The 22,957-nt window shown below is 38.6% G+C and overlaps 2 protein-coding genes and 1 long non-coding RNA gene across 6 annotated transcripts in view; 1 reads left to right on the top strand and 2 right to left on the bottom strand.

Annotated features, from left to right (window-relative positions):
* Positions 1-22,957, bottom strand: part of TMEM156 (transmembrane protein 156) — a 214,070-nt gene that overhangs the window by 124,952 nt on the left and 66,161 nt on the right. The window lies entirely within an intron of this gene.
* Positions 1-22,957, top strand: part of KLHL5 (kelch like family member 5) — an 87,039-nt gene that overhangs the window by 48,492 nt on the left and 15,590 nt on the right. For all 4 annotated transcript variants that reach the window (XR_009210630.1, XM_058430283.1, XM_032135847.2 and 1 more), the window contains 4 exons: positions 5,651-5,875; positions 9,812-9,974; positions 15,231-15,443; positions 17,386-17,557. Coding sequence is in view for 3 of the 4 variants with exons in the window: in XM_058430283.1 (XP_058286266.1) it covers positions 5,651-5,875; positions 9,812-9,974; positions 15,231-15,443; positions 17,386-17,557 (773 nt within the window). In the remaining variant the exon portion in view is untranslated. The remainder of the gene's footprint in view (positions 1-5,650; positions 5,876-9,811; positions 9,975-15,230; positions 15,444-17,385; positions 17,558-22,957) is intronic.
* LOC116456948 (uncharacterized) lies at positions 15,322-22,574 on the bottom strand. Its single transcript, XR_009210632.1, has 3 exons — positions 22,370-22,574; positions 15,812-15,925; positions 15,322-15,464 (listed from the first exon to the last, which is right to left on the bottom strand). It is a non-coding gene; the product is annotated as an uncharacterized LOC116456948 (long non-coding RNA).

The raw sequence follows: 22,957 nt of genomic DNA, 5'->3' as shown, positions 1-22,957 counted from the left end.
ATTAGATAATAACATTGTATAAATGTTAATTTCAGGCCGGCTACTGTGGCTCACGCCTGTAATCTTAGCAATTTTAATGAGTATATATATGGCCAAAGAACTCTTTGGAGAAATGGCTGGCTGCAGGACAGGGACAGATAAAGTACCAGATAATTGTGTAACATCCTCTAGGCCAGAAAATAAGGAAGTGCTCAAAGAATGATGGAGATAGGTCAAAAGACACAGGAAACAGCTTGTAGGGACTACTACTGTCCAAATCTGGGATAATTTGAGCATCAAAATAAATACTACTAAAGATTATAACCTATGAAATCAGTAAGTTTCCATGGTTCCACGGGAGGCCAAGGTGGGTCGATTGCTTAAGGTCAGGAGTTTAAGACCAGCATGGGCAATATGGTGAAACCCCATCTCACCAAAAATACAAAAAAATTAGCCTGACGCGGTGGCACATGCCTGCAGTCCCAGCTATACGTGGGAGGCTGAGGCAGGAGGATCATCTGAGTCCAGGAAACAGGTTGCAGTGAGCCAAGATTGCACCACTGCACTACAGCCTGGGTGACAGAGCAAGACTCCATCTCAAGAAAAAAAAAAAAAAAAGTTAATTTCCAGATTTTGATTATTATATTTTGGTCCTATAAGATAATTTCTCATTTTGAGGAGGATACACTGAGTATTAGGGGTATAATGCCATCATTTCTGCAAGTTACTGTTTTTTTGGTTTTTTTTTTTTGTTTTGAGATAGAGTCTTGTTCTGTCACCCAGGCTGAAGTGCAGTGATGCTATCTCAGCTCACTGCAACCTCTGCCTCCCAGGTTCAAACAATTCTCCTGCCTCAGCCTCCTGAGTAGCTGGGACTACAGGCACATGCCACCGCACATGCCTGACTAATTTTTGTATTTGTAGTAGAGATGGAGTTTCACCATATTGGCCAGGCTGGTCTCAAACTCCTGACCTCAAGTGATATGTCTGCCTCAACCTCCCAAAATGCTGGGATTACAGCTATGAACCAGCGCACTGGGCCACAACTTTTTTTTTTTTGGAGATGGAATCTCGCTCTGTCGCCCAGGCTGGAGTGCAGTGGCACGATCTCGGCTCACTGCAAGCTCTGCCTCCTGGGTTCACACCATTCTTCTGCCTCAGCCTCCCGAGTAGCTGGGACTACAGGCGCCTGCCACCACGCCCTGCTAATTTTTTTGTACTTTTAGTAGAGACAAGGTTTCACCATGTCAGCCAGGATGGTTTCGATCTCCAGAACTCATGATCTGCCCTCTTCGGCCTTCCAAAGTGCTGGGATTACAGGCATGAGCCACAGTGCCCGGCCACAACTTACTCTTAAAACAGTTCAGGAAAAATAAAAAAATACCTACATAGCAAATACAGTAAAAAGTAAACATTTGGGAAATCTGGGTCAAAGGTATCTTAAGAATTCTTTGTACCACTCTCACAAGTTATTATTAATATTAAAAATAGGCCAGGATTATGCCTGTAATCCCTGCACTTTGGGAGGCCGAGGCGGGTAGATTACTTGAGGTCGGGAGGTTGAGACCAGCCTGGCCAACATGGTGAAACCCCATCTCTACTAAAAAATACCAAAAAAATTTAGCCAGGCATGGTGGCAGGTGCCTGTAATCCCAGCTACTCAGGTGGCTGAGGCAGGAGAACCGCTTGAACCCGGGAGGCGGAGGTTGCAGTGAGCTGAAATCGTACCACTGTAGCCCAGCCTGAGCAACAGAGCAAGAGTCTGTCTCAAAAAAATAATAACAATTAAAAATAATAGCAATAAACACTATGCACAGTGCCTACAGGGTGCCAGTATTATGCTAGAAGCTTTCTGTGTATTATCCCTCAATATGCATTGATCTCCCCTTTCTTTGAATTCCTAGCACTAGCAGTCTGCAATCTCCTGACAATCTCTGTCTGACTTCTGGCTACCTCTCTGATGTCAGCTCATTCTATTAATACTTCTTCCCTTACTGATGCTTTTATTTCAACCCCATTGGCCTTTTGATTCATCTAACAGGCCAAACATTTTATCCATATCCAGGATATTGCTTTAGCTGCTGCTCTCACTGGCACGCCCTGCCCCCGGATATTGAAGTGCCTAGCAGAAATTATTCACTCAAATCTCTCAAATGTCAATTTACCAAGGAGGCCTTCTATGACCATTCAATAGCAACACCCAACTACCACTTTCTAACCCGAATAACATATAACATAGTGCTATTTATTTGTAGATGCTTAAGTTTTAGATATAGGCCTGATGACTGCATGGTACAGAAATAAATAACTGATTAGGGTTACAGTATAAACATTTCAACATTGGAAAAGATTTTCCATTGTTCAGATAATCTGCAAATACTTAATTAAGTATCATCTGTGTACCTGGAACTGGTGCTAGCTTTTGTAGTCATTACTACACTCTTCTTCTCCCTCTATCTTTTTCTCTCCTTTTCAAGGCTTTAACTGTTATCTCTATATTTATGTGTAATTCCCTCACTTTGATTTTATTCTCATATTTCCAGCTTATATAAAATATCTATTTGATGCTCAGCTTTTAACTCAAACTTGGTACATGGAAAGGCAAGGAAACTTGCCTTGGTACGTGGCAAGGAAAATGCGTATCTGTCTTTTCAGCTTTCTGGGAAATGAGTTCCTGCTTCCCATCAAGGCTCATACAAACAGTAGAAAATTCCCCAAGCTTGGGAAGGGGACTAGATACTAAGCACCCAAAGTAAACAATTCTCATTCTCTCTCTGTCTCTCTGGAACCTTAAATTCTGACAGTCGTCAGGTTTTTTTTCAAATGGGCCTTATATCTAATTCTTCCAAATTTCTGCTGCCATCCTTCTAATTCCAGTTAGCCTTCTGTCAGCCTACATATTTTGGTCATGTTAATTTAGAGGGAATAGCATCCATTATGTTGTTAATATATGGAAGGCATTATGCTAAGCACTTAGCCTATATTATTTCATTTCATCTTCTTAACAGTTCTCTTTTATAGATAGGGAAACTAAGACTTGGAGAACTTAAGCAACTTTCCAAAGATTACACAACAAATTAGTGATAAGATCAAGATTCAAACAGGCATTTTGGCTTTGGAGATGATACTCTACTCCATTAACTCTTCAGTGAACATGCCATTATTCTGCTCAAAAACTCCAGCAGTCTTTATTTCTTACCACATAAGATGCAAATGCCTCATTTAAGACTTTCTCTAATCTGGCCCTTCCGTTTGACCAACTTTATTTCTGAGTTTTTTTTAATGATTAACTACTCTGACCTATCCTGTTCAAGCTATCTGCCTGGCCCTAATTTATCTTATTTCCCATCTTTATAATGAAGAGCAGTTTGCCTTAGTCGGATGGTAGTCTGACCATTGGACTCTTGGTCCCTTCATATATCTGTTTAGTATACGGCCAAACAAATCAGCTAATACGGGCTCCGAATAACCACTATGAAAATGTTAGAGTATATTTGTGCTTATTTTTATAAAAGGTTAATTATTTGGTATAAATTAGGAAAGTTCCAAGCGTTTACATAAAATGTTACAATTATTAGGATTTTGTTAATTTTGGATATTTGGATTAAAAAAAAACCACATATATATATATACCTGAGACTATGTTTTAATGTTTTTGTTTGAAATTAGCAAAATAACTTTTAGTTACCAATTCACATGAATATGATACTGCTTAGTAAACTAGATCTAAAAGAAATAACTTAAAATTCAAAAGAAAAGTATTCCCTAAATGTATTTGTGAAGAGAGATGATTAGCTTTTTATTTGTCGGAGGGAATTTTCTAATTTGATTTGATTTATTTGATGGAAGGACTAATATTTTAAGATCAAATTTAGAGTAATTAAATATACTATTACTATGTATGTTACTATTATAATGTAAGCATATGAGTAAAAAATCTCACTATAGCTAGAAACTATAAAGAAAAAGTATTCAAACATATTTTTCAACAGCTGTACTAAGTATAGGGACTCTTTGGTGCTGTGAAAAATACAGAGGTGAAGGCCGGGCAGAATGGCTCATGCCTGTAATCCCAGCACTTTGGGAGGCCGAGGCAGGAGGATCACTTGAGGCCAGGAGTTCGAGACCAGCCTGGCCAATACAGCAAAACCCTGTTTCTACTAAAAATACAACATATTAGTTGGGAGTGGTAGCGCATACCTGTAATCCCAGTTTGGGAGGCTGAGGCACAAGAATTGCTTGAACTTGGGAGGTGGAGGTTGTGGTGAGCCGAGATCACACCACTGCACTCCAGCCTGGGTGATAAAGCAACACTCTGTCTCAAAAAAAAAAAAAAAAATATATATATATATATATATATATACATATTATATATATATATATATATATATATGCATGCAGAGGTAGAAAAAGACTTGTCTATCCCAAATAATTTAGAATTCTGTAGGGTAAATAAAAAATAATAAAAACTATAACACGAGAAAATCTATATGTATAACAAAACTATTTCTAAATTTTAGGAAATTATCAATAATACTAGTGCTCTGATGACCAAATTATAACAAACACTTTAGAATAAGTGTTAGTCATGATTATAATTCTATAAGGCTAGCACTGCTTACATGATGTATTGGAAGCTTAGAAGAGAGAAGTGGGTTCTAGTTGAACTCTTCACAATTGGGGGTTGGGTTTTTTTAGAGGGCTTTTTTTTTTTTTTTAAACATCCACTCATCTTAACTCATAAAGAGAACAAAGGAGTCCTGGAATCTTCCAATTCTTAAAAAAAAAAAAAGAAAAGAAAAGAAAAACATAGATGCCTTCAGGCAGCAACTTCCTGAACTCCCTACCATCATAGTTCCCAAAGTACCTGATCTGTACTTACCCCTGTCCTTGCTTATTGCAATAGAATATGTTCCCCTCCTCCTGTGAAAGACAGCTCTTCTGCCTATGCCCTGGATACTGTGCTTTCCTGCCTCCCCATGAACCATAATGAACATGGTTCATTATGTTCGTTATGATCCCTTTCATCTCCTGTATTTTTAGTTGCTTTCCTCTCAACCAGATCCTTTTCATTCACATTTAAGCAAACTCTTTTTCAAATTTTCAAAGCAAAACAAAGCAAAACCTTCCTCAACTCTTCTAGTAATTTCTATCTGTCCTTACTTTGATAGCCAGACTTCTCAGAAGAATCTTCTATGCTCACTGTGTTTCTTCACGTCTCAACCACTCAATAAGGAACCTCCCCCTGAAGTCATCAATGACCTCTATGTGGCTAAATCCAATAATACTTCTTAGTCTTCATCTTATTTGATCCTTTCAGTAGGATACTGTTAGCAGACCTACTGCTATAAACTTTCTTCCTTTGGCTACCATGACACTTAACGCCTCTGCTTTTTTTTCCCCCCACTTCTGGGTGTTGTTTCTCACCCTCCTTTGACAGATAATCCTTGTCCATTTGACCTTTTCTTACTGGGGCCTGTGTATGCCCTGGAGAATAGTAGGAGATGAGGACACAGAGGTAGGCAGAGGCTAGATCATGCAGGACCTTCATGAAATATAATAAAATTATTATTCTCAATGCTATTAAGATTATATTTTTGTATCTAATTTCATAAAATTACCAATCATAGTATAATTTTTATTTACATAACTTCTATATATTACTATGAAGGAGCAACAAGCATTGAAAAGTATGATCTGCGTACAAATATGTGGACTCCAGTAGCAAATATGAATGGGAGGAGGCTACAGTTCGGTGTTGCAGTGCTAGATGACAAACTGTATGTGGTTGGAGGAAGAGATGGACTGAAGACTTTGAATACCGTAGAGTGCTACAACCCCAAAACAAAAACTTGGAGTGTGATGCCACCTATGTCCACACATAGACATGGCCTTGGTAAGTACAACTATGCAGATTCACTCAAAATATCACATAGCTCCCATGGCACATTTACATTCTGTACCAGGCAGAAGACCCGTGTGGCAGCCACTGCGTCAGCAGCAGTCACCAAGCATTCCTCACATGCTGCAAAAAGAATTTGATAGGTCATCATAAAAGATGAGGCCAGATGTAGTGGCTCACACCTATAATCCCAGCAATTTGGGAGGCCAAAGTCGGAGGACTGCTTGAGCCTAGGAGTTCAAGACCATCCTGGGCAACACAGAAAAAAACAGTCTCTACAAAAAATTTAAAAATTAGCTGGGAAAATTTTTTTTTAATTAAAAAATTAGGTGGCTTGGGCCTGTAGTCCCAGTACTCAGGAGGCTGAGGAGGGAGAATCATTTGAGCCTGGGAGGTCAAGGCTGCAGTGAGCTGTGATCGTGCCGCTGCACTCCAGCCTGGGCAAAAGATCTATCTCAAAAAAAAGGATCAATACCAGTGAAGGTATGGTTGAGTTTAGATAGTATGGTTTATACAATACTCAATTTATTAATACTAACCACCAGAGTAGAGGCTTCCCCCAAATAACAATAGACAGTAATGAAAACTCTCTAGGGATGAAGATTGAAATGGGTATGGTGGTGGGTACAGTAAAAGATCAGAGACACAGATTTCCACTAGTTGTAATTAGTTCTCAATGAAAGATGATCTTAAGTTCGAAGTTTGATAAGGAAATAAAACCAGAGAGTTAAGGCAAAGACACAGAGAAGGAGCTTAAAATTAACTTTATGAAATTTAACAAAGTAAACTTGTAAAACATTACTCTTGAGCCCATAAAATCAGGTATTATATAGGCACAGACTGGGAAGATGTGAGTTAAGCATGAATGAGACTTAGAAATTTGGGTTGACCATAAAATCCAGGGTAAATAGAGTGAATCAACTGCATGCTTCCCCTCCCCTACCATGGAGAAGAAAATGTAATTCTAACACAGGCTAAATCCTTATGGATATAGTACATAGAATGTGATTGCTCATAGTCCAGCTGTTTTGTGCAAATGACATTGTGCATTGAATACTGTCATTAGTTCTAGGTGCCATACAAAAGACTTTATTGAACTGCAGCAGGTTGAAATAAATGATTACATAGCTCAAAACTGTCTTCTTTAAGCCCTAATTTAAAATTTTTGTGTCATTCAAAACAACAATGTTCTTATTAAGTTACCTTATAATTAAATAACTATTACAAATTTGAACTTAAAAAATAAACCTTTTTTTTTGAGACGGAGTCTCATTCTGTTGCCAGGCTGAACTGCAGTGGTGCAATCTCGGCTCACTGCAACTTCCGCCTCCCGGGTTCAAGTGATTCCCCTGCCTCAGCCTCCCTAGTAGCTGGGACTACAGGCGCCTGCCACCATGCCCAGCTAATTTTTGTATTTCCAGTAGAGGCGGGTTTCACCATGTTGGCCAGGATGGTCTCAATCTCTTGACCTCGTATTCTACCCACCTCGGCCTCCCAAAGTGCTGGGATTACAGGCATGAGCCACCATGCCTGGCCTAAAATAAACTTTTATTTAAGAAACATTCTTTTATCTCTTCATATGTGGTAATTATATGAAAATTTCATTAAAGGAGTTCTGCTAAATTTTTTTTTTTTTTTTTTGAGGCAGGTTCTTGCTCTGTCACCTAGGGTGGAATGCAGTGGTATGTTTTTGGCTCACTGCAACCTCTTCCTCCTGGGCTAAAGCATTCCTCTCACCTCAGCCTCTCTAGTAGCTAGGACTACAGGCATGTACCATCACACCTGGCTAATTTTTTAATTTTTGGTGGAGACAGGGTTTCACTATGTTGCCCAGGCTGGTCTCAAACTCCTGGGCTCAAGCAATCTGCCTGCCTCAGCCTCTCAAAGTGCTAGGATTACACTTGTGAGCCACTGCACCAGGCTTAAAATTTCTTTTCAAAGCCATTTTTTAATGGGTTGAATTAGGTGAACCCCTTAAGTTTTCTGCCCCCTTTGACATATTATTTATTACATATATATGTATATATGTAAAAATAGAGAGATATACATATATCATAAATGTGTACACAGTATGATTATATTATATGTATATTTTAATGTGTGTATGGATATTTGTTTATATATACATATATACACATATAAAATGTGTATATGCACATATATATATAAATAACATATGCATATTTATATACACATATATGTGTGTATATATGTATACGCGCGCACACACACACACACACACATATAAAATCTCCAAAAGCTAGTACTGGTGGGGCACAATATATAACATATGAATAGAATAATATGTTGATTTGGGTCATGCATGAATGATGAGTATTTTTCTTATCTGGCTGTGATTTCACAAATTAAAATGTATCTGTAATACAGGGGTTCTTTTGGCCCCCAACTGACACATATTTTATCTCACCTGGCCCTGATCATGTCGCACCTCTTCTCAAATACCTCTACCTCAAAGCCATCTCAAAGCCATGGAGACCGTTCTCCATCTCATTCAGAATAAGATCCAAAGTCCTTACAGGAGATAAGATCAGAGTCCTTATGTGCAGTCTCTGACTGTCCTGCATGATCTGGCTCCACACTCTCCCTCATCTCTTACATTTTACCCCTCACTTACCCTGCCTAGCCAGACTGGCCACCTTGTTGTCCCTTAGACACAGTGAGCATACCTCAGGACCTCTGCACGTGCCATTTCCTCTACCTCACCTTCTCTTTCCCCAGCTATCTCCAAATCTGGTTTCCCAACTTCATTCACATTCCTGCTTAAATGCTACCTTATCAGAAAGGTCTCCCCTGACCCTCTCTATCCTTTTACTCTGCACCAATTTTTAAATTAGTACTTGTTATTACCTAAAATATATTTCATGTCTATTCCCTGACTATAAGATTTATGAGGCACAGCCCTTACCCGTTATATTCTATTGAGTGTGTGGTACTTAGTAGACATGTGGTAGATATTTGTTGAATAAATTAACAAATGAGTCTAGCTCAGCTCCCTGCTGATGAATCATACCAATAGATTATGGTATCAAATCTAACTACAGTAAAATCTCATGAATTTGAATTAATAGGGGGGAAGGTATAAAAATACTTTTCCAAATATATCTTAATCCAAATTGTTGAAAAATGTTTTAAATAGTAGCAGTATATGCATCTGGTGCAGTTTTAAAATAATTTTCCACTGCTGTACCTAAAAGTATTGCCTCTAAAACTTTTCATTTTTTTTAGAGACAGGGTCTCACTCTATCATCCAGGCTGGAGGTGTGATCGTAGCTCAATGCAACCTGAAACTCCTGAGTTCAGGGGATCTTTCACCTAGCTAAGCTAAATTAGCCACCACGCCTGGCTAATTTAAAAAAATAAAATTGTAGAGATGGCAGTCTTGCTGTGTTGCCCAGGCTGATCTCAAAAGAGATCGTTCCACCTTGGCCCCTCAGAGCTCTGGGATTACAGGCTTGAGCCACCGCGCCCAGCCTCTAGAACTTTTTCTTTTTTTTTTTTGAGACGGAGTCTCACTCTGTTGCCCAGGCTGGAGTGCAGCAGCACGATCTTGGCTCACTGCAACCTCTGCCCCCAGGGCTCAAGCGATCCTCCTGCCTCAGCCAGTCTCGAACTCCTGACCTCAAGTGACCTCCCACCTCAGACTCCCAAACCGCTGAGATTACAGGCATGAGTCACCATGCCCGGCCAGTCTCTAGAACTTTTAAAACCAGAACTACCGTGCTATTTCAACCCCACCCACCCACCCACCGACCTACTAAGAATAGTGAGGAGGACACTTGTCTCCATCATAAATGTTTACTCAGTTCAATTTGCATGTTTTAGGCTTATTGTACTTATACTTCAATTAAAATGTGATTTTTAAGACAGCAGCCAATCTGAAGTCGTTAATGGTTTCCTGTCTCCTCATAGGTGTGGCTGTACTGGAAGGTCCCATGTATGCTGTAGGAGGACATGATGGCTGGAGCTATCTGAACACAGTGGAAAGATGGGACCCTCAGGCTCGCCAGTGGAATTTTGTTGCCACTATGTCTACCCCTAGGAGTACAGTAGGTGTGGCAGTACTAAGTGGAAAGTAAGGAAATATTTAAAGTTCCATTTAAAATGCAATACACCAAATTTATTAAGCTATATCATTTCTAATTTAAAGATATACATAAATACAGTGATTTGAAGAAACTTTTAAGACTGTCTGTTTCTATAATAGTTGTAAATATAAGTAGTTGTTAAGCTAGGCTTTCATTTTAATGTGCAGATACTATATATTTCTAGTTATCATTTTGAGTGAAGACATTTTATATTAATGTTCAATATTAATAAGTTGTACTATAAAAATCTGGTACATCTATATTAAAATATTTTATTTAATATACTTTAAAAGTATATTATCTATATTATGTTTAAAAGTATATATGGTCTTTTAAAAGGAGTATAGTCTCTCTCAGTGTTTCTCTAAAAATTCCTTCCGTCTTTTCTACTGATTTATCTTGACTTTTACCTCTTTTCTTTCTTATCTTGGAAAACTGGTGAAAACTAGAATGGATTTATAAAGAGGTGCTCTCTTGCCTTTTGTCTGCTCTGCATAAACAAATATAGGTAGAGCCATCACTAATAGCTCTCAGTTACTCAGAGAGTAAATATTTTTTCAGTCCTTTCTTCTTCCGTAAAATGAAGCTGTCTGTGTTGTTAAAGTTATTTGTGGGGTACCTTTTGCTCATTTAGAATGCTTTATCATTGTTTCCAGAAAAAGAAATGAATCAAGGTTAAAATAGAATTAAAATTATGTATAGAATTGTGTTATTATTATAAGAAAAATGAAAAAAATAGTGAAATTTTTTATATTTTAGGACCTAAGATCTTGTTTCTTCAGGACCTGTCAGTTATGTTCTATTTTTTGATACTTTTTTAAAGCACTATTACATGTGATAAGATGGATAATGGAAATCACTTTTTAGATGTTTTTTATCTCCATGCCCCTCCCCTCATTTATTTTAGCTAAAGAAATCACTTCAAAATTCATCACTACGTATCTTTCTAAACTCTTTGGTAAGAGTCAGCCATTAAAGAATCTAGTAAATGAGAAAAAAAGAAAATGTAACAGTATCTTCTCAGTTTTGACCCTTTGGTTTAAACCTTTGGGACTGATTCTTTGGATTAATTTTTGTTCAGCAGCATATTTCTTAGCCCTTATTGCTAATAGAGGACAAAAGAATAACTGCCTTCTCTAAAACCTGATTTCCGGACCTACCGTAGCTTAGATTTCTAGGCATAGAAACATCTTACTTTCTTACCTTTTCTTGCCCTCTAATGAGAAATATTTCAATCCTTAACCCACCTAAAGTACAGTTAATTGAATATAATTCAGAGACAACCTAATTAATCATATCAGAAGCTAAGGATCTCTAATCTACTATTAAGAAATTTGATTTTGAATGTATAGTATATCTAAAGAATCTGGAGTAAGTGGAAAGTATGCAGTTGGCTGAAAAAAACTAACGATGCATCTTTTCTTATCACTGCTTTGTGATTTAGAACAAATCATTTCTCTGTGCCTCAATTTTTGTATTCTGTAAAATGAAGAGCTTTGCTTTTTGTGGTTTTGGTTATTTTAACTTATTACTTATTTATTTCTTTATTTTGAGAGAGAGTCTCACTCTGTCGCCCAGGCTGGAGTGCAGTGGCACGATCTTGGCACACTGCAGCCTCCTCTGCCTCCCAGGTTCAAACGATTCTCCTGCCTCAGCCTCCCAAGTAGCTGGGACTACAGGTGTGCACTACCACATCCAGCTAATTTTTGTATTTTTGGTAGAGACGGGGTTTCACCATGTTGGCCAGGCTGGTCTCGAATTCCTGACCTCAGGTGATCCACCCACCTCGGCCTCCCTAAGTGCTGGGATTACAGGCATGAGCCACCGCGCCTGGCTTATTTTAACTTATTTATAATTTCATTTTCTTTTTCTTTTTTTTTTGGAGGTGGTGGTGGGGAAGTGGACAGAGTCTTGCTCTATCTCCCAGGCTAGAGGGCAGTGGGCAATCTCAGCTCACTGCACCCTCTGCCTCCTGGGTTCAAGCGATTCTCCTGCCTCAGCCTCCTGAGTTCCAGTGATTCTCCTGCCTCAGCCTCCCAAGTATCTGGGATTATAGGCACCTGCCACCATGCCCAGCTAATTTTTGTATTCTTAGTAGAGACAGGGTTTTACCATGTCAGCCAGGCTGGTCTCGAACTCCTGACCTCAAGTGATCAGCCCACCTTGGCCTCCCAAATCTTAAAATTTTTAAGGTGTTAAAATTTTTCTTCCTACCATGTTTGACAGAAAGAAACCTTATTTAGACTTCCAATTGCTCAGGCTACCTTTAAGCCACTGGCTGGCAAATATTTTTAGCAGTTGAATCTCTGTTTCAAATGAAATCTTAAAAATACCTCAATATTTAAAAGGCAAATGGAAGTTCAAGTTTATTTTAAACTTATTTAAAATGTATTACAAGTTCAAGCATATCATATTTACTTATTATAAAAATCTGTGAAGAAGAGTAAGTGCTGAAGAACAGAAGAATAAACTTTAAAGAACACAGCTTATTTCTGTGTTTTGTCTTCATTGTCTAATATAAGGAAAATCTTGATCCACAGATAAGAGGCTGAAATGGTAACAGTTATTTTAACTACTAGAGTAATTTAATTGGAATTTCAGGAAATTCTTCAGTTAAATTGCCCAAACAGTTTGAAAGTAGTAATAATTTTTTTTCTAAGTTGAATCTCAAACAGTATCTGCCAACCACTTGCATTCCTTTTACTTTTGAGACAGGGTCTAGCTCTGTCACCCAGGCTGGAGTGCAGTGACACGATTACAGCTCACTGCAGCCTCACCCTCCCTCCCAGGCTCAAGCTATCCTCACACCTCAGACTCCTGAGTGGCTGGGACTATAGGCATGCACCACCATGCCTGGCTAATTTTAAAAAGAAGTTTTTTGTAGAGATGGGATCTCACTGTGCTGCCCATGTTGGTCTCAAATACCTGGGCCCAAGTAATTCTCCCATCTTGGCCTCCCAATGTGCTGGGATTACAGGTGTGAGCCACCGTGCCCAGCCTAATTGCATTCTTGATCATAATTTTAAAAGTCAGGCAAGACCTAAATCTTATTATTAAGTATGTATAGGTAGTACAATACTTTCACAACCTGACATAATATTTCTCTTTTTATTGTAATAGACACTATCGTGGGGAAGAGAGATGAGTTCTGAGTCTTACGTGGCATTTAATTGAGCCAGGTGATATTTTTGAAAATTAAAAATAATTTTTAAAATTTGAAATTCAAATGAACCATTTTTTAGACTCCCTCAATTTCTTCATAGAATCCTATTCTTAGAACACAGTTTGAAAATCATTGCTTGACATAATGATTATTTAGGAAGTGTTACCAATTGATTTTAACCCTTAATATTAGCTGAATATAAACATTGTTTGTACACTTAAGATCTCCTGTAAGTGCTATTTTCTACAAGACACAGAGACGTAATTAATTTTTCTCTGTAAATGTTTATGCCATGATTATCATGTACTAGGCAGTGTTCAAAGTACTTTAAATTTAATTATTAAGAATCCTATGAGGCAGGGTTTATAGATGATGAAATTTAGATGGAGGTTAAATAACTTGTCAATAGTCACAACTAGTAAGTGGTAGAACCAGAATTCAAACCCAGAGAGTCTGGTTCCAGAGTTCATGCTCTTAATCGTTGTATTGTACCATTCTTTACAATAAAGACCCACAAATCCACGTTCAACAGGGTGAGATGCTTTAAAGCCTATCGTGTGTGGGTATGTGTGGATGTGTACACGTGCACACACATATGCATGTGTGAATTATTTTAAATAATTGATATTCTCTAATTGTTGAAGGCTTGTCATGTTCTGTGATCTGTATTTAGATAACTCTTCTACCAAGTATTAGTTGAAGATAAGAATAATATTAAGAACTAGGACATAAACAAGTTACTAATAGATAAAAGTTTTTAACAGATAAAAGAAGTTTTACGATAAATTTTAATAGATAAGTTTCAAATAAATTTCAATTTCCATACTATTAATATAGTTTAAGTTTAGAACAAGATATTGCTACAACCATATGTTACTGTTTAAGATATGGTCGTCTTATTATTTAAGAAACAGTTTCAGTGACATAGTGGCATACCTTAATTAGGAAATCTGTGGTTAAGTATGTAGATTTACCCAAATGTAAATACCTAGAGTTTTAATTGGCAGAAATTTGGGATAGTTAAAATATTATTTCTTGAGAAATGATAAAAACAAGTATTAACTAACATTTGTAAATTCAAAATGTATAATCTTTTCAATGAGCAACAAAGTAAATTTACTCTTTTAAAAAACTAGTAGAAAAAAATTTATAGAGAGCTTCCCAAATGAATAGTAAATACAAGAAGATTTTTGCTCAACAAGAAATATTGTGTTCAAATATTTAAAATATTTTACAAACGTTTTAGTTTCAGAGTAAAAGACTATTTCAAATTAATGCAGTGTATTGATTGATAATGAATTTAAATTGATCTACTAGGTAACATTTAGGTCACTCACACGATAACCTATATCCTTTTCTGCAGTAATTTAAATTAATGAAGGATCATTGTTCATACATAACAAATGTTACTTTTTATGCCCTGGTTTCAAGCTATATTTTTATTCTCCCATTTCACTATTACAAGTACATTCTACATGACTGCGTTGACTGTCCAACTGTTCATTAATGAAACTGTGTGTCCTGATTCTGCTGCTTACTGGGTGACCCTGTGCAAGTCTCTTACTCTCCGTGAACCCTTGTTTCTTTACCTGTGAAACAGGGATTCAAACAGTTTCTCATATCACTGTGATGATTAAATTAGTACATGTGAAGTGCCTAACCTATGGTAGGTGCCCAGAGGTTAGTTTCTTTCCTTGATAATAAAGTCTTAACTATTAAAAAAAATAAGCCATGGTATATTTATACACCATATTTTGTCTATTCTAAGACACATATTTTAACACCTCTAGAATTTCATGCATATTACAATCAATGGTGACTCGTCAGAGAGATGGCAGTGGTGAAATAGTTGTCATTGCCTTCATGTGCAGTTTGTTTTCCTTTTCATGTATATACAGAGTGATATATTATACTTATGTGTGTCATTTCAAACAGCATATCTTCTTTAATGACACACACATTGACAGTGTTTTATAACTGATGGCACCTTAAATTCAATGAAATAACATAAGAAGAGCCTCTTTGTTCTAAGCATAATGGCACAATGTCTTATTTATCATTTCATTTATTCTTTTTACAGACTTTATGCAGTTGGTGGTCGTGATGGAAGTTCTTGTCTCAAATCAGTAGAGTGTTTTGATCCTCATACTAATAAGTGGACATTGTGTGCACAGATGTCAAAAAGGAGAGGTGGCGTAGGAGTGACGACCTGGAATGGACTGCTGTATGCTATAGGGGGGCATGACGCTCCTGCATCCAATGTGACTTCCAGACTCTCAGATTGTGTGGAGAGGTAATTTCCTGGGAAGAAAAACTAGGAACAAAAAAGATATATATAAGTCTCTGATACTTATGTATATTTGGAGAACGTGTTGGAGAATTGGAAGGGAAAGTCGGCATTCAAAAATGCAAAGCAACTTCACTTTATAACAGCCTGCTCTCACAGGAACTAATACTTCCAGAAAAATAAGTTTGTATTGAGCATGCACTACATGCAAGGCAATTTTATTTTATATGGGATATTGGACCTAATAAGAAGAGGAGCTTGATGAATTTTAGGCAGAATGACTTAAGGGCTGTAGGCTAAATAAAAAGCGAAAAGGATAGGGACATTTCTATGTGTTTTGATATAAAATAAAAAACTAATAATAAAAAACTTACAAACTTAAGTCATCCCAACTGGCCTCGCAAAACTCAAGTGTGGTGCCAGGTAGATAGCCAAATGGCAGTGGAAGATTTGGATGGTAGGTCAGGTTCCCGTTTATTATGTTTAGTCTAGTACAAGGAATAGAGAGAATTGAATGGATTTAGGCGGTACAATCAATAGGAGTTTGTCTGAACACTCCAAAGCAGAAAGAAACACTGAAAGGCAGCCATTGTGGCTGGAGAGCAAAGAGTGATGGGGAGGGAGTGACAGGAAAGGAGGCGGAGTGGGCGGGGTGGGTGCAGATCATCTAGACTCCTTGAGACATTGTTAAGGGTTTTGGATTATAAAGAAAAATAGGAAGTTAATGAGTGCTCATGTGTGACAGAGTGTGTGTGTGTGTGTTTGTGTGTGTGTGTGTGTCTGTTGGATGTGATCAGATTTTTTTAAAAGATTAGTTTGATTTATGTAAGTTGTAAGTGACCAACTGACCATAAGAAGGATAAAAAGTAAAATCAAAGTTTGTTGATGATAATGAGCACTATCTTAGTCTGTTTCCCATTGCTATAACAGAATACCCAGGACTGAGTAATTTATAAAGAAAAGAGGTTTCCTAAGCCCACAGTTCTCCAGGCTGGGAAGTTCAAGATTGGGAGGCTGCATCTGGCAGGTTCTGGCGAGGGCCTTGTGCTGTGTGATAACATGTTGGAGAACTGGAAGGGAAAGTCAGCATTCAAAAATGCAAAGCAACTTCACTTTATAACAACTTGCTCTCACAGGAACTAATGCATTCACACAAGAACTAACCAAGGAGAAAAACATTAATCCATCTTACCAACCTAATCATCTCTTAAAGGCCCCACCTCCCAACACTATTACACTGGCAATTAAATTTCAGCGTGAGTTTTGGTGGGGATGAACCACATCCAAACCATAATAAGTGCTTTCTGTATTGGTGTTGTTTGGGAAAGCAGGAAAGTTACAGCTGCATTTCAATATATTGGGGGGAAAACAATTCAGACCTATGCTCATTGCATGTTGTAACCTAGGAAAGGAATGTGGAAGTGTTTGTATACTTTGCCCCATGAATTATGGGCTTGCTGTTGTACTACACTCAGTGGAAAGCTGTTCATTGATACAACAGATTTTAGGAGCAGTATCAGTCACCTTAGCATGATGTATCTGCTCTTAGCTATACAACTTTGGGCAATTCTAGTTAAGACACCTCATGAAAGGAGCAAGACAGCCCAAAAATGGACAGCTACAATGATTGAGAGTGTAAGTCATCTTTCATAGAGCTTAATGCATTGCTTTCCCCAAATTTTCAGTAGGTAATGTAAGGTCTGAAAGCAGTTTTCAGTATTGACACTAGCTCCTTTTAAGTGTTATACATCTGTTAAGTGGCTCTATTAAAATAATACTGTAAGTTAAAGTTTTCAGAAAAATGTTGATATTTTTCTCTAAAATATGTTCAAATGTATTTGATTTACATAGTAGATAATAAGTCAGAAGATAGACTTGAAGAACAAAACTGTTTTTACATAAATATTTTAAGAATAATGTCAGCTCCGGTTCTAAAATTTTCTTTCAGATATGATCCCAAAACAGACATGTGGACTGCAGTAGCATCCATGAGCATCAGCAGAGATGCAGTGGGGGTCTGTTTACTTGGTGATAAGTTATATGCTGTTGGGGGGTATGATGGACAGGCATACCTTAATACCGTGGAGGCTTATGATCCCCAGACAAATGAGTGGACCCAGGTACGATATTCGTGTTTCATTATTACACTGACTCTCTTTTTATTAAAACAATTCTTACGGTAAAACAGAGCCCCTCAATCTTGTCCAATACTGAAATATATGGCATAAATATGACAGTCACCTTTTGATTAAAGATGAGAAAAAGAGGCAATGTTTAATTTTATAACATAATTAAAATCCAGAATTACTTTTGAGATGTAAGTTAATACTCAGAGAAATTATTAATTATCTGCTACCACTTGCATGATGAAGTGTTCTAGCCTGATTAAAGCTGATAGGACTATAGGAGGGCTGTAACAATGGGAGAGGAGACAGGAAAATAAAAACAAGGATAGTAGTCAGAAAACTTCGAACAACTTGCCCATGCATGAGCAGTTGGATTTTTAAATACTCAACCCACTGATATTTGGGAGCAGATTAAAGTCTGGATAACCTAATGAAGATGGCAACCCTAAATTACACGAAGTAAGAAACCTGATCTGGCAATCTTACTAACAGAAAGAATTTCACCCTTGTGCATTTCTGGGAGGGTCTAGCACTTCTAAGAATGATCTTTTGAGATCTTTGCTTCCATCATCACCAAGAACAGAATGAGGAATTTGTGCTTGTGACACCCAATTCAGTACTTGGTACATAAAAGACAATAAATGTTTAACTGAGCCAAGATTTTCTTGTATACAAGGAGCAATGGTAAATATTGCCAAGAAAACAAAGCTTCTAGGCTGGGTGTGGTGGCTCATGCCTGTAATCCCAGCACTTTGGGAGGCTGAGGCGGGCAGATCACGAGGTCATGAGTTCGAGACCAGCCTGACCAATATTGTGAAACCCTGTCTCTACTAAAAATACAAAAAAATTAGCCGGGCATGGTGGCACGTGCTTGTAATCCCAGCTACTCGGGAGGCTGAGGCAGGAGAATTGCTTGAACCCAGGAGGCAGAGGTTGCAGTGAGCGGTGAGCAGAGATCGTGCCACTGCACTCCAGCCTGGGTGACAGAGTGCGACTCCATCTTACAAAAAAAGAAAAAAGAAAAGAAAGCTTCTGAGAAGCCCCATGGTCATGTAACCTAAGGTCTTGGGTAGGTAAGATCTACATGTGCAAGGGGAGAATGTACCACACAAGGCAGTGAGTATTTAGTGTCCCGTGGTACAGGCACCAAGTGATACGGGAGATAAGAGAGAAAAAAGAAAGTGGTTATGGGGAAAGCTTTAGTGAGAAAGAAGTGGGATTTAAACCAAGCCTTAGTGAATTGATACAATTCAAAAAGATTGGAAAGAAGAAATTGTGAGAAAATGTGAAAGAAATGTCACCAAAGCAGAATTATGTAAGACATATTGAAGTATGACTGGTCACAAGGATCTATGCTTGAGAGGAGGAGTGCTTACTGGAGAGGAAGATTGGGGTCAGAATGGAGATCTGTGAGACCAAAGTGGGAGGATCACTTGAGGCCAGGAATTCCAGACCAGCGTGGGTGACAAAGTGAGATGCCATCTCTACAAAAATTTGTGTTTTGTTTTGTTTTGTTTTTCAGAGTCTTGCTCTTGTTGCCTAGGCTGGAGTGCAATGGCACGATCTCAGCTCACTGCAACCTTCACCTCCCACGTTCAAGTGATTCTCCTGCCTCAGCCTCCCGAGTAGCTGGGATTACAGGTGCCCGCCACCACACCCAGCTAATTTTTGTATTTTTAGTAGAGATGGGTTTTCATCATGTTGGCCAGGCTGGTCTCAAATTCCTGACCTCGTGATCCCCCCGCCTCGGCCTCTCAAAGTGCTGGGATTACAGGCATGAGCCACCGTGCCCAGCCCAAAAAATTTTGAAAAATTATCAAGGTGTGGTGGCATGCACCTGTAGTCCTACCTACTTGGGAGGCTGAGGCAGAGGATCACTTGAGCCCAGGAATTGAGGCTGAAGTGAACCATGATCATGACACTGCACTCTAGTCTGGATGACAGAGCAAGACTCTGTCTCTTAAAAATAATTAATCATATAATGATAATTTTTTAAAAGAATGGGGATGTGTAAAGGCTAAGCTAAAGAGTTTGGTAACAAGAAGCCAGCAGAAACTTTCAACCAAGAGAATGATGCCGTTGGGGTGCATAGGTTGGGTGAGGGGCAGGGGAAGTGAGAGCTGGATAAAAGGAAAAATATTTAGAGGATTGCTTCAGTTGCAAGGCTTGAAGCATTCAATGTAGATGGATTCAAGAGATATTGCCAAGTCTTGTTGATCTTTCTTTATATACACACACTTACTGGGTTGAATTGGGAGGTGTGGTCTCTGAAGAAAACAGGAAAGGAATGATGAGACAATGGAATAGAGCATCTAAAGGGAGGAGTAGGAGTTTCAACAGTGTAAGAAAGAATGAAGATTTGTCATTTGTAAAGTTGTGGGACCTTCTGAGAATCTGATAGAAGCAAAAGCCAGCACACAGTTTCAAAAGTAAACAGAAGAGGCCAGGCACGGTGGCTCACACCTGTAATCCCAACACCTTGGGAGGCCGAGGTGGGCGGATCTTTTGAGGCCAGTTCGAGACCAGTGTGGCCGGCATGGTGAAACCCCGTCTCTACTAAAAATACAAACATTAGTACTCCTATAGTCCCAGCTGAGGTACAAGGCTGAGGCACAAGAATCGCTTGAACTCAGGAGGTGGAGGTTGCAGTGAGCCAAGATCGTGCCACTGCACTCCAGCCTGGGTGACAGAGCGAGACTCTATCTAAAAAAAAAAAAAAAAAAAAGTAAACAGAAGAATAGAGTGTAGGAGCTAGAGAGGCATGCAGTTTTTAAATGATGATAATAGAAAGTTAGTATTTATTGAGCACATCTTACAGGCCAGGCTCTGTTCTAAGCACTGTAAAGAATTTAATCTTCAACAACCCTATAAGGTTGAGTTCTGGTATTTTCCCACTGTACAGGATGAGGAATCTGACATGGAAGTTAACCAGCTAACCCAAGGCCACATAGCAAATAAATAGTGGAGTTAGAATTAGAGCCAAGGATTTTTTTTTTTTCCACAATAGAGATGACAACAAGAGGGTAGAGACAGATTCCAGATACTAGAAAGAAAGGAAGCAAAATTGAAGGGCACCTTTCTGAGAAAAGGGCAGGAAACAAAATTAAGAGCAAAGACTGGGCGCCGGGCGCAGTGGCTCATGCCTGTAATCCCAGGACTTTGGGAGGCCAAGGCGGGTGGGTCACCGGAGGTCAGGAGTTCAAGGCCAGCTTGGCCAACATGGTGTAACCCCATCTCTACTAAAAATATAAAAGTTAGCTGGGCATGGTGGCATGCACCTGTAATCGCAGCTACTAGGGAGGCTGAGGCAGGAGAATCGCTTGAACCTGGGAGGTGGAGGTTGCAGTAAGCCAAGATCACACCATTGCACTCCAACCTGGGTGACAAGAGCAAAACTCCCTCTCAAAGAAAAAAAAGCAGACTGGTCACCCTCAGACTAGAAGAAAGATCTTACCCTCCAAGGCTTGGGAAAAGATGAGAATTTGAGTGTAGAAAGGTACAGGGAGCTTTTAAGTGAAGAGAAAGAGGAAAAAAGGACTTAGACTGTGTGGGCTTTATCCTGTTTCTTAAGTGAGATCACTTGATGGAGGGGGGAAGGGATAAGATTGAGAGCTACAAGATTTCATTGGAAATTAGATGATTACCTAGTATCAGCTTCCCACTATGGCAAAAATAGTTGTGAATGACACCCAAGGAGTTCAAAAAGATAAGAACCTCTTTTTCTGACATGTATTTAAGCCCTAAGTCCAGTTATATATATGATTTAAGCCCTATCAACCAGTTATTTGAGACTTATTATTTATAATTAATACTTAATGCTAAATCACCCCATATCAAAATTGACCATCAGTGTCCACATAGCTATTTTGCTTGCAAGCCATCTCTCTCACTATGTTAAAGCACCTAAAAATGCGAACTCATTATCATAGTATCTGAAAAATTAAAGTTTTCCTGGGCCAGGCATGGTGGCTCACCCCTGTAATCCCAGCAGTTTGGGAGGCCAAAGCAGGTGGTTTGCCTGAGCTCAGGAGTTCGAGACCAGCCTGGGCAACATGGTAAAACCCTGTCTCTAGTAAAATACAAAAAATTAGCCAGGTATGGTGACGTGTGCCAGTAGTCCCACCTACTCAGGAGGCTGCGGCACGAGAATTGCTTGAACCCAGGAGGTGGAGGTTGCAGTGAGCCGAGATGCGCCATTGCACTCCAGCCTGGGTGACAGTGCAAGACTCTGTCTCAAAAACAAGCCAAACAAACAAAAAAATTTTGAAGTTTTCCTTTCAGTGTTCTGACAGATGGACATTTGTATAGGCACTAAAATGAGATGACAAAGTCCTAAGCCACTACCCACCTCACTACCAGCCTTACCTCAAAGCAAGAGGTGATTGCATTGTGTTCAACAAATTCTCTAAGCTACACTTTCCAGCTAGTTGTCATGATAGTGTCAACTATTCACAGTGTAGAGACTAAATGTCTTGGATGATTTGAGAAGAGCTACTAATTATAGGCTGACATTTTGATATAAATGATTTTTGAGGTCAGTTCGATAATGCTATAAATAAATATGGTTTTAAAATAGGTTATTTGATTGTTCCAAGAGACTTATAGTGATCAAGACAACTGATTCAGATGGAGAACTACTGAGAATTCTCTTATAACTGAAGTCTGACCTGTTCTTAAAATCTACTCATTGGTCTAGGAGGTCAAACTGATTAGGAAGTCATTTTGGCATCTGACAAAAATACTTTAGTACATACCCTAACATATATAAGTACAAATTAAACTTTCTTAATACTTTGCATTACTCACCCCCCCAATCCATGTTAACATTTTAACTCTCCTGGGTCAAATGCATAGATTCTTACTGTGTTCAGAGTAATTCTTCAGAACTATTTTTGTCCACACTTTTATTTCCACTGTGAATTACCCAGTGTCTAGAGTTCCTATTATTTAAAAAAGAGGGGAAAGATTTAAGAATTGTTCTTTATCCATAAATTTAGATTGTATTCCTTCCCCTAGCAACCCTCCCCCGACTTCCGTCTCACTGTAATAGAGCTCATTCACTGAGTTTGTTTCCACTCCTAGTGGAGTTGGATGGGTAGCATTTATTATTTATTTAGTCTGCTAAAAAGTAGTAGAATGGGTTTAGACTTTTCAGCCATGCACGTAAAAGGTAGTCAAAAAATGTGAGGTTACGAGTTCTTCTAGAATAAGCAGATCCCCAGGCATTCAGAGTATTTTGTGTGCTATCTCTGAGATAGCATGGCTGTTAGAGGACCTCTCTAGATAACACCTCATCTTTCCTCCATGTTGGTCACAGATCAGAGTATTTTGTGTGCTATCTCTGAGATAGCATGGCTGTTAGAGGACCTCTCTAGATAACACCTGATCTTTCCT

Source organism: Hylobates moloch, unplaced genomic scaffold, assembly GCF_009828535.3.
Source record: "Hylobates moloch isolate HMO894 unplaced genomic scaffold, HMol_V3 SCAFFOLD_17, whole genome shotgun sequence".
NCBI lineage: Eukaryota > Metazoa > Chordata > Mammalia > Primates > Hylobatidae > Hylobates > Hylobates moloch.
This window is presented reverse-complemented; position numbering and strand designations above follow the sequence as displayed.